Source organism: Vulpes lagopus, chromosome 8 (genome assembly GCF_018345385.1).
Source record: "Vulpes lagopus strain Blue_001 chromosome 8, ASM1834538v1, whole genome shotgun sequence".
Lineage (NCBI taxonomy): Eukaryota > Metazoa > Chordata > Mammalia > Carnivora > Canidae > Vulpes > Vulpes lagopus.
Window position 1 is genome coordinate 39,139,633 of NC_054831.1, and position 16,089 is coordinate 39,155,721.

The 16,089-nt window shown below is 41.9% G+C and overlaps 1 protein-coding gene across 5 annotated transcripts in view; it reads right to left on the minus strand.

Moving 5' to 3' along the window:
* Positions 1–7,787: 7,787 nt before the first annotated feature.
* Positions 7,788–16,089, minus strand: part of LNX2 (ligand of numb-protein X 2) — a 79,251-nt gene continuing 70,949 nt past the window's right edge. For all 5 annotated transcript variants that reach the window (XM_041768332.1, XM_041768333.1, XM_041768329.1 and 2 more), the window contains 3 exons: positions 15,521–15,752; positions 11,928–12,086; positions 7,788–10,112 (listed from right to left, as the gene is read on the minus strand). In XM_041768332.1, coding sequence (XP_041624266.1) covers positions 9,977–10,112; positions 11,928–12,086; positions 15,521–15,752 — 527 coding nt within the window. In that variant the 3' untranslated portion in view covers positions 7,788–9,976. The remainder of the gene's footprint in view (positions 10,113–11,927; positions 12,087–15,520; positions 15,753–16,089) is intronic.

The window sequence follows — 16,089 nt, forward strand, 5'->3', positions numbered from 1 at the left end:
AGGAGCATGGGGGGTAAAGTGAGCAGGCCCCCAGGGCTAGGGCGGGGGGGCTGGTGGGATCAGATAGGGAAGAGAAGAGAGAAGCATGGAAATTAAGGAACCAGGGGCTTCCTGTGCGGGGGAAGTACACCGTCAGACCCTTGAAATCCAGCCACAGACACCTTGAAAGCCTGGCCAAAATGCCACAGGAGCGAGCTGTGGGAAAGAGATCCGAGATCCAAAGCAGGCGTGCTTAGATGCGGTGTCGTTTTCAGGCCGGGGAAGCAAAAAAGAAACAGAGCAAAGAAAGCGAGGACCAAAGTGAAGGAAATGAGGGATGGGCACAAAACAGAGGCAGACAGGACAGGCTCAGGGCCAGCAGGCTGGGGTTCCTCTCACGATCTTGGGACTTTTACCCTGAGCAGTGTCAGTCCTCTTGTGTACCCACAAGCCACTCTGTGCAAGGCCTTGCGAGTGTGGCAGTGACCAAGACAGGCTCTGACACTGCCACCTGGAGCCTCCATGCTACGAGGGCTAAGGAGGGTCTTCCTGCTTTTGGAGGAAAAGCCCAGAACCTTGACGGAGAAAGCCTAGCTTCCTAGAGACCTGTGGGTCCAGTGCCTGGTGCAACCTGACCTGGAGGAGGGTGGCCAGGCCAGTCACAGCTTTGGAGAACAGGCATCTTTGTCAACAATATGTGATGTTTCTAAGAAGCCCTTGTTCACATTTACTTCTGGATAATTGGAAATCCCATCTATTCAATTACATGGAAATAATAGTGCAAGTATAGTTTGCATTGTCAAGTAGCTGGGACAGATCATACGTTCTTTCCAGGGGCAGGAACCATCCAGGGATGGGCTGATTCAACTCAGGGTCTGGCTCACCGGCCACCAGTTCAGTCTTCCCCTTGCTGCCCGGCCACGTCAGATGTCAGGTGGCAACAAGGGAAATGTGACAAATAGGGAGGCAGATAGATGTCAGACAAGAAGGCAAAAGCAAAGACAGGGTCAGAATGTAGATTTCTGATCCCCAGTCAGTGCTCACACACAAAATCCAAGGAGGTGTCCCCTGGCCTGGTGTGGGATCTGGCGTGGCCTTCGTATCATCATGGGACAGAACACAGCACTGTGAGCTCATCACTCCACCAACGCTCTGCCCTGGGAGCCCAACTCTCCGTGCCTCAACTTCCCCTGGCTGTGCAGTTGGAATAACTGCAGTGTTTACTTTGAAAGCCTGTGAGGAGTGAGTGCATAAATGTGTGTGAATGATGCTTGGCATAGAGTCGACTTTCAATAAATGTTAGTTACTGTAATTTCACTCAACCACAGAAACCAAAGGAATTTTTTTGGGTTGAGATGCTGTATTTATGGAGGTTTCCAAATTTCTTACTGAATTTCAACATCAAATTGTCAAGCTACCATCTCTGGATTCTGAAGTATACTTGAGATTTTCTGCCAAGATAGGTACTGTGAGAGCCAAGAGAAGGAATTGAGAGGGTGCCTCCGACGAAGTTGCCTGTTTAGAAATTAAAATGGAAATGTGAAAGTACAGAGCTCAGATCAGGAGCATGGGCTGAAGTCAGCTGGTCTAGCATTAAGAACCAAGAATGTCAGTCTTTTTCAAAGTCAAGGATGAGAGAAGTAAATCAGAACATAGACTGAACACAGTGTGCAACCTTGCAAAGCTCCTCCAAGTTAATTCCTGGTCTCTCTAAAGTTCTGGCAGAGGACAGTGACATTATTCACCGTTTTCATCTGACTCATCCCTGTAAACCTCCCAAGGGACAGAGCTGTCCTACTCATTTTCGCTGTTTGTTGAATGGATGCTGACTGTGGCAGAGCACTCCTCTTGGGGAGGGCAGATGTGAAAAGAGGGGGAAAGCAGCTCTATCCCCTATTTTTGGGACATGCCGTGTGATCAGGGCACAAATGGACTATCCTGGGGTACAGTCCGGTCATAGGCAGCCAACAGGGACACTTGGATGCAAGTTCTGGCTTCTGGGGTCTATTTGTCCACTTGTTAGTTACGTGCAAATAAGTAAATTCCTAACCCCAGCTTTCTTCTTTTATCAAATGGGTATGATCTCCACCAAACATGTCTCATTAAGTTATTATGAGAATGAAATGAAACATCTGTAATGAATGCAAAACATGTGCAAGTAAAGCATTGATGTTAGGATGTAGTTAGACAGATGCGTGGTGTTCTTGTGTCACTTGCACTCCTTGAACATGCATAGGGGAATCGGCATTACAAAAGAATAGGTAAGCCAAAAGAAATAAATCACAATCTTGTGTTTCCCATACTGACTCATTTTGCTGATTTCAAACTACAGAGGTCTGGCTAACGACGGGCTTTTTGTTCACTGCCAAGCGCTTTTGTTGTTGTTTTTTTGCTACAATGCCGTTTCTATTATGGAAAAGTCAAAGAGTCCCTTGCCCCCTTCTTTCCCTTTCCCTTACTCCCATTTTTCCTTCTCTGTTTGCTGGAGTGCTTGCAAGCCAGGCCCAGACACCGTGTTATTTCATCCACGAAGACTTGTACATTTACATTTTGCCAGACTTGTTGCTAAAACTCCCCAGTTGCCCCGCATCCATCCGCCTTACCCCTTGGCCTGTGGTCTTCCCCAGCCCCACCCGCTGCGGAATCTGTTCTCTTGAAAGTCATCAGTGGCGCAATCCAGAGATGTGTCTCCATTCTGTGCCTGGGCTTCTCTGCAGCTCTGACACTGCTGAGCATCGCCTGACGCCCAGTGCCAGGTGCTGTTAGGTGTGCAAGTGGCCAAAGAGCCCACCCGAGGCGCCTGCAGCTGCTGAGGGGGGCTGCAGTGGGGGGTGGGGGCAGCGTCAGAGGGACAAGCACAGCGGAGGGGCACGGGGCAGAGGGGTCCCGGGGCGCAGCGGGAGTGAGAATTTGGAGGAGCAGGCTGGACGCTGTGCAGCCAACGGCCTTGGGGCTGGGCCAGGAAGGATCCGCAGGGCCGGCAGGCCCTCCTGGAGGGCGGCACGGCACGAGCAGCAGCCCGGCCACGTCTGGGAGAGTGAGTCACTTGAGTAATCAGGGTGCATGACAGAACCTGCCGAGTGCACAAAACACGCACAATACTGAGGGCAAACAAAAGTTGGGGTTCAGAGGAAACTCGGAAAGCAGGTAACTCCCTTCTAGTGCTTCTCAGTGACTCCTAGAGATGTGTAGCCAGTGTCTCTGTCTACACATTGACTACAGCCTGTTTAGTGCAACGCGTCAGCCACTTTATATGCACGATCTCTGAAACTTGCACCCACCTAGCGGAGTAAGCACATAACTTCTCATTTGCTAGATGAGAACATGGAGGAGCTGAGATTAAAGGACTTGCTCCAGGTCTCTCAGGCTGGTAAGTGCAAGCACAGACCTCTCAGCCTGTTTGGCTCCATGCACTGTGTCGCCCAGCTGGCCTCCCCCTAAATTAGTATCATGTGCACCTCAGCACACATCAGTGCTTTTGTTGCAGAGCAGGGGCAGGAAAAGAGGAGTGATCGCCACCACGTGATCCGGAGGTCTCTAAACAACTGATGGTGCGCAGTCCAATGGCAGCAGTGAGCCCGTATTCCGCCTGACGCCTCCTTAGAGGCTTTCCCTGATTGCCTCTCTCACACAGCTCGTTTCTACCACATGTCCTCTGTTCACCTGGCTTTTTTTCCTTCCTTGCATTTATCACCTCCTAAAAGCATATGATTTCATTTTAGCGTTTATGCTTTACCTCTTTCAACTGTAAGCTAACAGCTGACAACTTTGTCTTGGTAACTGGTGGATTTTGAACACCTAGCACAGTGCCTGGCATGTAAGCAGGTGCTAAGGAAACCTTTGCTGAGCAAAAGGGAGAAAAAGTATCAGTATTTTGTGTATTGTGCACACCTGACATTTATTTAGACATTTAAGATAACAAATGAAAAAGATATCTTCCTTTCCCAAGTGTCTACATTCCAGCCAGGGAGAAAGGCTCTATTACTGAGAGCAATCATTTACAATTACAGATGGAGTAGTGAGGTCCCTGTCATGGAAATATTCAAGCAGGGGCTAGAAGACCATGTTATAGAAGTGATTCTTATATCAGAAAAACACAGATAAGGACTTCCCATCGAAGTTCTATGATTGGGGTCATTGGGAAAAAGAACTATCTAAAGTATGGGGACTTACATGACACAAGGACATCGGATCCTTTGGAATGACTTAAAGGTAAGAGGGGATGAGAACTCATTTTCCATATAAATATTCAGTGATTCTCCACAGGGGTAGCTTTGCTGCTGTGAGCACCCACTTCTCTGCAGAGTAACCACCTCCATCAGCACAGGCTGGGACCCCAGGATCAGGAGGACAGCCCATGCCGTCAAGAGGGCAGGCAAGACCCAGAGGCTCACACCATGGAGAAAGGATATGGCCACAGAAGGGAGGAGGCAAATCGACCCAATTGTTCTGGGGTGTCACTTCCCCAGGATGTCTGGTGGTGGGAGGGTTGCAGTCATGGGTATGTGACTGAACACATCCCATGACCTTAGACATTCTTGCAGAGTTGTGGATGAGAGGAGACTCCCTAATAAAATCTTGGCACAGTAAAGACGTCCTTTATTTTTAACAGTTGCCTCCACCCTCAAAACCTCAACACTGGACAACCGTGTTACTTCTCTACATCAGATGTAGATGTTTCTACAATAGATATTTCTAACATGACCGGTCTTCAACCAGTGGCCAGTTTTTGGGCATTTCAAGGAAGGGTTGTTGTTGGATTCACCCTTAAAACTGAAAACTTTTGAGGAACAAAGGCGGGGTACTGGTAGAAGTTTGCAAAACAGCCCAACTTCAAAGCATGATGTGCAGGTGAGTCACTAGAGCTCAAATGGAAATCTTGGCGCACTGGGCATGCAGTCACCCTTCTCCTGGCTGGAGGCCTGCCTTCTGCTGTGCGCGGGGAGGTGTTAGGTCTTCTACTCCTTTGTGTGATTAAATTTCAGCACCTCTTACCATTGGTGCTTTATAGCTGGTAGGCACTGCGCTTACATGTTCACCTTTACTAAAGAGCTTTTGTGTTGCCATAGAAATTAATAGCTAGCACAGTTCAATGGAGTAGATTTACACTGTAAAATGGCAAGAGCTTTCTAATAAGGACCCTGAGGAGTTGAAACCTTGCCTTCAGCAGGCAAAGAAGAGAGACTTCAGAAAAGGAGCTCGCTTTACAGCTCCCTCGCCTGTGACTGGGCAGCAAGTTCACTCTGCCATGTAACCTACACTGTTTTATCACCGAATATGGACAAATGGAAGAAGGTGTGAATTATGAAAGATGAAATTAGGTGTTCTCAGAGGTGATCCAGAGCCTGAGAGTCATGCATACAGTAGGTGCTAGGTGGATTCTTGTTTAAATGATCACAAAGGATAAAGACCTATCAATCACTGAAATGTGCCTGGGTATTCAAGTGCTTAAGGCAACTTGGAACCTGTAATAGTTCAGCATGAAGCTTAGATACCCACTCTCACCTTTTAAATGTTGATTTATTTCTTATATAAAGTGCCAAAGTAACTGCAACTCCATTTAAGCTTTCAAATTCCAAAGAAGTTAAGTCTGGATTAATGGGACTTTGCTGGACAAAGTCCCATGGGTCCTGTAGGGATGAGGAACAGGTGAAGTACCCTTAGAAGCTGAAATTCAGGTTCGCTAACTTTAAATTTAAACCATCCACTTATACAAGGTTTCAAACATTTGAGGAATCATAAAAACAGCCCACTTCAATATGCAAAAGAATGGAAACCAAGTTTGGAAGTTACAGCAATAGAATCTGCAGACTGCATGGTCTTCTTGTGAGAAAGTACAGTAACTAATTTGGAGTGTGAGTAGTCCACTACACTACTTGAAAACTTGCTCATATTGCACAGTATCTCGAGAAAACTAACCCTCTAAAATCTCTGGATTCCCTTCTTTCCACCCACAAGGCCTCCTTGAGCAGCACCAGAGACCCCCTCATAGCGCTGACAGGCTCAAAAATAAATGGAGCGTAGAATTCCCCACACCTGTGTTGGCTGTGCATAGTGACTTCTAGTCCAAAGACTACAGTATAAAGGGAAGAGCAAGCAACTTTACTGTGGAGAAACCTAACACTCAGGCCAGGTGAACAAGGTCAACACCAAGTTATAGGTCATGCTGAGAGAATGCAGCCTCACTAAAACATGAAGACAATGGCATTTCACCTGCAAACCCACAACCCCAGTCTAATCATGAGGGAAAAAAGCAGACAAATTCCAAGAGAGGGCATCCTACACCAGTGCTCAATATTGTCAAGATCCTCATAAGCAAGTAAGTCTGAGAAAATGGCACAGTCAAGGGGAGTCTGAGGGGGCATAATTAGATGTAATATGGTATCCTGGAAGGGATTTGGGACAGAGAAAGGACACTCGGCCTACATTCTCCCTCTAGAATACCCTGGGCTCTTCAGAAGGTATAGAATCTCTGATATTTTATGTCCAATTTAAAAAACTGCTACAGTGGTAATCAAGCACCAATCTGGCAAGTTTTTCGTCCTAGTACGCATCCATGACCCTACAAGTATAACAATAAAATCTTTCAAAAGAGAAAAAAAAGTGCTTGCCCCAGGAGGTTGGTAAAAATTTGCCCAAAAGAGGTAATGCCATTTGAGCCAGGTCAGCCCCAGTAGGCACAGGCGTGATGGGTTCTAAATGAGGCAAGGAGTGGGGGGGAAGCGAGGTGGGTGATGGAAGCAGGACCTGAGGATGTGGGCAAACTGTTGGGAGCCACAGAGGGCAAATGGTACTGCAGAGCCATCCAGAAGACCTGCTTGGGGGGTCAGGCCACACAGGCCTTGGTCAGAACTGAATTTGCTAGGAAATTGGGAAGAATTTTCTTCAATTAAAATTTTGTTTTATTTAATGCAGAGAATGCTCAAAGCTCTGAGAAAGACAGGGAAGCACAAGGTCAGGACTGCCTGTTTGGTAAATGCTGTGCCAGTGAAGAGGTGAGGCATCCGGCATGAGGTTTGATAGGAATACAAGGTAAGCCACATCATGTAATTTTGGATTTCCTGGTAACCACATCTTTAAAATGGTGAAAAACTGGTGAAATTAATTTTAGTAATGTATTTTAGGGTTGGGGAGGGGGATTTGGAGGAAGGTGGTCAAAATGTATAAACTTCCACTTATGACATAAATAAGTACTGGGGATGTAATGTACACCATGCAGACTATGGGGAACACTGCTGTGTGATATACAGGGAAGTTGTCAAGAAAGTAGATCCTAAAATAGATCCCCCCCTTTTTTTTTTTTCCTTTTTACTGTGTCTATATGAGAAGGTGGATGTTAGCTGAACCTCTTGTGGTGACCATTTCACAATGTGGGTAATTCAGTCCACCATACTCTATGCCTCAGATTTTACACAGTGATGTGTGTCAATTATTTCTCCATAGAACTGGAAAAATAAAATGCGTAGAAAAAGACTAACGGGAAATCCACCAAAAATAAAAATTAAAAAAAAGCACCATATTTTATATCAGCCTATATATCCAAGGTATTATCACTTCAACATGTAGCCTGGTAGTATTTCTGGTATTCAGTGGCCACACATGTTGGACAATACAGGTCCAGAGGTAGTGCATGGGCAAAACTTCCAACAATCACACGTGTTATGCACATAAGAGGAAGGATCAGAAGATGGACTTAGGATTCTGAGGTCCAAAGCTTGGACCACTGAAATGAGGACAGAGGGGTCGTGAACAAACAGAGATCGTATACTGAGTCAACTTCTGCTACTCAAGAAAAGAGACAATGTCACTAGTATGGAAAGGATGACTTTTATTTCCATCCTGATTATCACACCATTATTTAAACACATTTGAAAATCCTGAAATAATTTAAACCAAAGGCACAGAACAAATCAAAATATTTGAACTATTTATGCTTAAGATGAGAAAATTCAAATATTTCAACAGTAATAATAAATTATGAACAAGTTTCCATCACCAAATATCGTTCTGACCAAAAGCTACCATGTTTTGTAATAAAACCAAATTAGCTTAGGCTGAGTCTGAGATTTCCATGATAAAAATAATGTCGAAAAAAGTGTCTTCTTTCAAAATACTCGTTATACCCCGAGGTTCAATGTAAGTATTTTATATATAACTAAGTAGCCATTAGGATATTTGTTGATGGATGGCCACTCCCCAAGAAATGACACATTCTTACAAAATGTTTAAAAAAATAGCAAAGTAGGATAGAAAATTCTATTTGGGGAGCAGGGAAAAAAAAAAAAAAAAAACTTGTTCCATGTCAATTAGAATATCAAAGCATTTCAATACCAAATTGCTTCAAAAGCCAATCATCACATAACAGTAATATACTGTATGGGGCATTCCACTGTATCTTCATTATATGTTGATCATACAGTGTAGCTAAGGGGTTGAACAAATCAGTAGCAATTATTGTTGCCGCTTCTTATTTATTCAAAAGAGATAGGCTTAAAAAAATTACTAAAAAACTAACAGGAATAATCAGTGACATGCTATAGACACGATAAACCCTAGCAATGCAATTGCTAGTTTGAAAATCAAGTGGTCATGCTTCATAATATACTGTCATATTTTCGAAATACATTCTCTGATAATCAATACCATTTATTACAGAGGTCAGTTGTAAATGAGCTCAGATTCTGAACTAGATTTCTAAGTGAAACTTTTTTCAAGTATGGATAATATTAATAAGGTAAAGATATTTTGATCTTACTTCTTTATGTGTTCTTCCAAGGGACAACCAAGTGGAATGAAGGGCTAACAAAAGGGGTTGGTGGTACTTTTCAAAAACAGAAAAATAAGAAGTAGCCTAGTGACCAAGAACTGACTGAAAGATATTAATATCTAAAACCTAGTATTTTAGATAAAAATCCAGGACTTTTCAGTCTTTTTCTTAAAATAATTAAGTTCACAAGAAATAATGGGGAAAAAATTTAGGATTTCTAGAACATTCAAGGCTTTTCTTGGAATGAAATAAAAAAGGTATACCTTCTCCTACACTGAGCTGCGACATATATGAATGTGTACTGAATAGCAACACAGTTTTATCTTTAGTTTAACTGCATAAATCACAAAAAGCATGTCTAGCCAAGACTGCTGATAAGTACAATACAAACTCTAGAAAATGAATTTTAGCAAAAACTGCTTCAAAATTTCCCTGCATAACAAATCATTCCTTTGGAAATGAATCTTTAAATGCTTTTGGACTTGTGCAAGTAAGTGTGGCTTTTACCATCTCCAGCACTAAACTGTAATCACCTCCCAAACACCTTTGTCACTGGAAAACGTGATTTTTTATTATCTAGTATTCTAATTAATGATATATTATTTTCAAAAGCTCTTTAGTAGTGTCAGACTTCTGTCTTCATCACCTACAAGTACTAAGAGAATAAAGGAGAAATAAAATTAACTCCAGAAAAATCACTTTTTACAAACAGTATGAAGTTTTGAAATGTTGGCACCGACAGGAAAAAAATGGGGAAGGGCTACCAGCTAAATTTAAAACATATCCATTTGTGGCCTTGGTTGAGGCAGGGGCAGAGGAAGCTACCGCTACTGGCTTCACAGACACCAGTGCTGGGGCATGGAACTCATTCTAGGACTTGGTGAGGGGAAATAAAGAACTGCCTGAGGTCCTGTCATCCAGCTGGCCAGGTCACAGTTTGCACGATCTTCATTATTTCATTATTTTAGGTCACATTCTGAAAACGGGGAGTCTGGATTTTGAAAATAAGAACTTACAAGGGTTAATGAAAGACTGTTTCCAAGCTAAAAGAAATGTGGCTAACTCGAAGAAAGCCATTTTAACAACAACAAAAGGACAATCTGAGTGGTTCTGGGCCCTGCAAACACCAGCTGAGTCTGGCACTCCTAACCAGAAACACAACACAAGGAAAGAGATTTCTTTCCAAAGTCTAAAAAGGGAAGATGTTTGACTAGAAACCAATTTCAAAACCTACACCAGGCTTCCAGGCCAGCAGATAACTGTCAGAGTGACTTTGTTCCTTTGCTCCTTCAACATGGGAACGAGTGCAGAATGGCTCATGCCCACAGTTGACAGGCCGTTGACGGCTACGATCATATCCCCACATCTGGACAAAGACAGACAAAAGAAATGGGCTGTTAACTATTTTCATGGGATTAGAAAACATTATCCTAACATTGGTTTAGCATGAAATTCACAGTTTCACTTAACCATTAGCTGTCAACGGTGAGGATCTATTTTCTACTTTGTGAAACATCTGGGGCAATTTTTAAGCTTCTATTGGCCTTCCCTTGCCAATCAAGGTTACCCATGGGCCGACCTCTCCTCTAACTGCTGGGTGATTTCGAGGGCAAGCAGAGCAATTTTCATGTAAGCATAAGCAAAATATAATTAGGAGAATAAATGTGCTGTCTCTTGAAGGAATACTAAATAATGCATTTGGAGGGGGGTTGCTTATTATTTTGACTATTCTTTCTCTGTTCATTCTTAGAGCTCATACATTTGAGGGTTTAATTACATTGAGAATAAGACCCATACCTCCTCTTCTTTCAGCTACTGATGCTTGTCTTCTGACAGGATTATCACAAACGGATGATACATCTGAAGGCCTTTCTCTTCTTTATGATTTTTGCTCTTTAGTTTGTAATACTAATATGTTATTTTGCTGTTAGTTCCTTCAATTCTTTTGGAAGTAGGTGGAATGCAAATTATAAACTAACTGAGACCCACACTGGTTGAGTAACTTAGCTAAGAGAATGGTTAACTCATTTTCCCCCTACTCTTTCTGCCTTAAATACTGATTTTTTTTCACCCACCTCGGTCAACATAAGACTCATCAGGAGCTTACTGACCCTGATCCACTTTTTACAAGACGATCTGGATGGTACTTTCTCTTTGTGAACAGTATACATTCTCCATCTGTGCAGCACTCTGTCTAGTGTGTCAACATTTACTTTTTAAGAATTGGCTCTTCCCTTAAAAACTAAACACTAAGAATCTACATAAATCCATATCCTCTCAGTCTGTAGAATCTCTTGATCTAACATCTCGTTCTTCTCCCAGTGCCTGAGCTTTGATAAAGGAACAAGGCTGCACGAAGTTGGCTGAGGACTTCCTGCCCCGCAGAGGAATTAGCAATCCCAGCTCTGTAGAGATAGTCCGGGGTGTGAACCCAATCAACCATATCCAGCTATTTGGCTGTGGGCAAGTTTCTTAATCTTTCTGAGACTTAGTTATCTTGTTTATCAAACAGGAATAGCAACATCACTTACCTCAAAGGGATGTTAAGAAGATTCAATAATATAATCCCCAGCACTTAGCATGGTTTCTGGCAGCTATCACATGTTCATTCATCAACTATTTATTGAGACCTTACTATATACTGTTACAGCGGTCAGGAACATAATAATAAATGCAACACCCCCCCCCCCCAATGGAACTTGCATAAATATAATGCTAAGTAGACATAAGTGCTGTGGAGGAAAAATAAAGCAGAGTCATCTAATGACAGGACTGGACCAAGGGAGGTGAGACTGTGCAGAGCTAGCTGTCATGTATCACAGTGTGTCTAATCAGATGACTCAGGTTTGGTCCCTGTCATTAGATTAACAAAGCAGACCTATCAGTGGCAAGATGGTAAAAGTGATGCTTCAGTCTAGATCTGGGATGGCAAATTGTTTCTGTAAAAGGCCAGTTAGTAAACAAACATTTCAGTCTTTGTGAACCACATGCCCTCTGTCACAATGACTTAGCACCGCCACTGTGGCTCACAGGCAGCCAAGGAGGATGTATTAACAGCCATGTCCCAGTAAAACTTTATTTACAAGAACGGACAACAGGCTGGGTCTGGAGCTGACCCCAGGTCACGATCGTGTTCATCACAATCAACATGAATCATATTATCTGATATCACAAGACTCACTTTAATCTTCCATCATAATAAGCAGGAGTCCCCAAGACGATAGTTTTAATGAAGAAGGGCTGATTGGTGTGGTTCTCTTCATATCCACCAACAATACTAAAGCCCCAACTTCCCAAGTAGCTTCTTCGTAAAACTATATCATGGCAGCTATGAAGGGCACTGTAACAAACACAAAGATTGAGAAAAGTTAACGGGGAGGCTTTTATCGGTGTTCACCTTTGTTCTAACTCCATACCACATTATATTGATCACTGTGGGGAAACGAGAACAGGCTACTTTATTTCCTTCTGAACACATTACCCTGACAACCCATCGTCTAGCACAGACACAGTCCTACGTAGACTGGAATTTCTTCAACATTTTTCAATCTTCTTTTCCCGTGTGAAGATATGTGTGTACACACAGCGCTAACTACACCTGCTTATAAGTTTATACCACAGAAATGCATATAAAATGGTTCTGTGCTTATATTTGCTCTCTGCACTGTCAAAGACATCCTGAATTCGGATATCCATCTGTATGTACAGAGTTTGTATCTACAAAAAGATGGTACAGAAGGGATCTAGTACCACTGATCTTAGCAGTCAAATGAAAGATGTGAGCATTGTGAAGCTTCCAAAGAAAGGTAGAAAACTCTCTTTTTAATCTATATGAGTTGTTCTATTGTTATTAGTTGTTGTTCTGCCTCCCTCTGTGTGTCTTTCATGAATAAATAAATAAAATCTTTAAAAACTGCACTCATTTTAAGGGAGACTGATGAAGAAAATCGGGAACTCAATCTAGAAAACACTAATGAAAATCATCTCCCCCCCCCCTTTTATTTATTTATTTATTTACCAGGGACACTGAGATGCTTCAGTTAAAATACCACTGTCAGTTTGGAGGATGTGAAACATCCGTGCTCTATGAATAAAAATTTAAAAAATAAAAATAGAAAAAAGCCCCATCTAAATGATATAGAAAAAGTATCTTTTTATGAGAATTAAGTATCTTTCATTTTTAGATGAAATTGAATATAAAGTCATCTAAGGCAAGGTTTCTTGTTTTTAATCTATTAAAAATATTTTTTTAATAAAGCCAATTCTGTAGGCAATATATGAAATGCTAGAACTTTTAATCTGGCCCAGTTTTTTAGCTCACCAGTATGAAAGGGCTTTTAAAAAGGCTTCTGGCATAGAGCAGGGTCCAATACATTAGCCTGGTATTTTATAAACGTTATTTTCATTAATCTGCATTTCTCAAAAAACAATCAAAACAACACAATACAAAACAAAACAAATACCTGTTTCATCTGGTATGCTGCTGTCTGGTATACCCCTAGCAAACTGTGGAGGAAGAACCTTTCTTTTCAGAAAGAGCAGAGCTGCTGCCCTATGTGAGATGAAACCTGCTTAAAGAAGCCACCTATACCCACAGAGTAGTGGCCCTCTGACACATGGTTGTGAATACAGGTTTGCACACAACAGAGACCCCCAAGATTCCACAGAACAGAGACCTTTTATTGACAGACACTCTTTTGAAACAGGTAGACCCCCAAATAGATTTTATTATCCTATATATATTTTTCATCTGAAATATTCATTAGTCTTCCTGGTACACCTGAAAATGGTCTAAACACAAGAGGTAAAGTACTGACCCACAAACTAGCCTGAACAACAGATAATGAAAACTAAAAGGAGCATGAGCACAGCACAAGTGTCTCTCCAGCACAGCACCAGTGTCTGCCTGTCCACCAGTGGGTATGGACCCACTCGGCCACTATATGGCAGGGGAGCCATATATATAGCCATATATATATATTACCCACTGATGTGTGAAGGGGCCTTTCTGACATTATAGGTTTCACATGACAGGTCAATGCATTGGGCTGAGTATTTAACAAGATAAATGAGGTTCCCTCTGATGGCTGACACTTCACAATTAGGTAGCATGTCTGTGGTTTAATAGCAACCATTTGAATCTACCCCTACATGTCCCTGAGATGTGAATTGTATTACAGTTTCAGGCCTTTTTAGCTTTTTTTCAATCCTGAGGACAAGTCTGTGTTAGATTATTGACAAATGAATTTCACTCATCCTTGCTTTTTCTGCTATTCTTTATGTGAAAGTATTTTTTTGTGTGTGAAAGTATTTTTTTAAAAAAGATTTTATTTATTTATTCATGAGAGATACAGAGAGAGAGAGGCAGAGACATAGACAGAGGGAGAAGCAGCTCCCCATGGGGAGTCTGATGCGGAACTTGATCCCAGGATCTCAGGGATCACGACTTGAGCCAAAGGCAGACGCTCAACCACTGAGCCACCAGGTGACCCTGAAAGTAACTTTTTAAAAGTAAATCATATAGGGGCACCTGGGTAGCTCAATTGGTTAAGCATCTGCCTTTAGCTTAGGTCATGATCCTGGGGTCCTGGGATTGAGCCCCACGTCAGGCTCCTTGCTCAATAGGGAGCCTGCTTCTTCCTCTCCCTCTGCTGCTCCCCCTGCTTGTGCTCTGTCAAATAAACAAATAAAACCTTTAAACAACAAAAAAGTAAAATCAATCATATAGCATTATACAAAAGCTAGTTATTACAAATTACATCCAAATGAAGCTAGATGGCTCAGAAACTGGCATTCTTATTGCTTATTTTTATTTTAAAAAATCAGTCATTTTCATATTTGCCTCGGAGTCAAAATGTTACATCATAGCTCAGTTTTAGCATTCCTCTACACATTAAGAATCTAAAGTGATCTGGAAACAAAGACAGTAATACACATTCTTCCTATCTCAATACCGAATTTTACAGCCATCATCAGGAGGTTTCAAACACTGTCATGACCAGACAATGACCAACTGCAGAACATCTTGGATGGTGTCAATCATGAAGCAGCAAGCTCTTCACCAAGGTTGTGAGGAGCACCTACTCTTGAACACTAATGATTTGGCTTAAAGACTCTCCTGTGCAATAAAAAACTGGATTTTAATTCTGCCTTTTAAGGGAGAGTTAAAAGGATTAAGAAAGAGGTTTTGGAAAAACTTCTGGAATAGGGAAAGGCCTGACACATTGACCTGGCATTTCTGGTGAAAAATCCACACAAAGTCTAAGCATGTATCAGAATGCACAGTGGTAAATAACAGCTTTTCTAAAGCAAGAGACTGAACATCCAAATCTCCTGGCTGGTCCACTTGGGAGAATTTTAAGAGGAATGGACAGAATGGCTTTATTCGTTTTTACAAACAGATACAATAAGTCTTTTTAGCCTAGTTCTTATTATTAAATTTATATTTTATTTATTTCACTTATTTTTAAAAATGTTTAAAAAATTAAAAAAACATTTATTTTAAAAACTCATGACCCTGATATCAAGACCTGAGCTGAGATCAAGAGTTGGATGCTTAACTGACTGAATGACTCAGGAGCTCCTTATATTTACCTTTTAAAATACAATAACCTAAGAAAAAAATACCATTTTCTTTTGTAACTTGATATGCTGTTGTCTACTTTTATCTAAGACCTTTCCGCCCACTGGATGAGTGAATTTATGGTGTTATACACTGAGAAAGGTTGTCACTATGATTGTTTCACCATAAAACAACCAAAAAGCTGTCAGTACCTTGGAAGCCCAAGCCACATGACCCATGATGGGGACCAACTGGCATCATACTCATTCTCACTGAAGGTGCTCAGCTGCTCTTCCGTGGCCTGGGTTGCCTCTTCGACAATCTGGACCTCAAGTGCTTTCAGGACAACAGCAGGGGATGCAGCACTGGCTTTCAGCATAGCAACAGCCTCACTGTGACTTAAATTGGTCAAATCAATGCCATTGATATTCAGCAATATATCACCTGTTCAAATGAAGAAACAAGAAAAATGAGATGAGCTACCAAGTAATTATCTTCCCTGTACATCCTGCTATTTGTAAATTAATCAACAAAGGTTAGTTCCAATAACGGATGGTAAAAGACCATTTTTTTACTTCTCTGTAATTCTTATGATACCCAGGGAAAATACAATTAGTGGAAAACATTCCAAAACAACTCAAAACTTTAAGACCGTTTCATAATATATGGAAAAGGTATGGCTTTAAAGCACTGCGATTCAACTGGAAGTCCAAATCATTAGACCTAGTTTTGCTATGTACAGGCCCTGGGCACTTCATTTCTGTTCTCTGGGCTTCAGTGA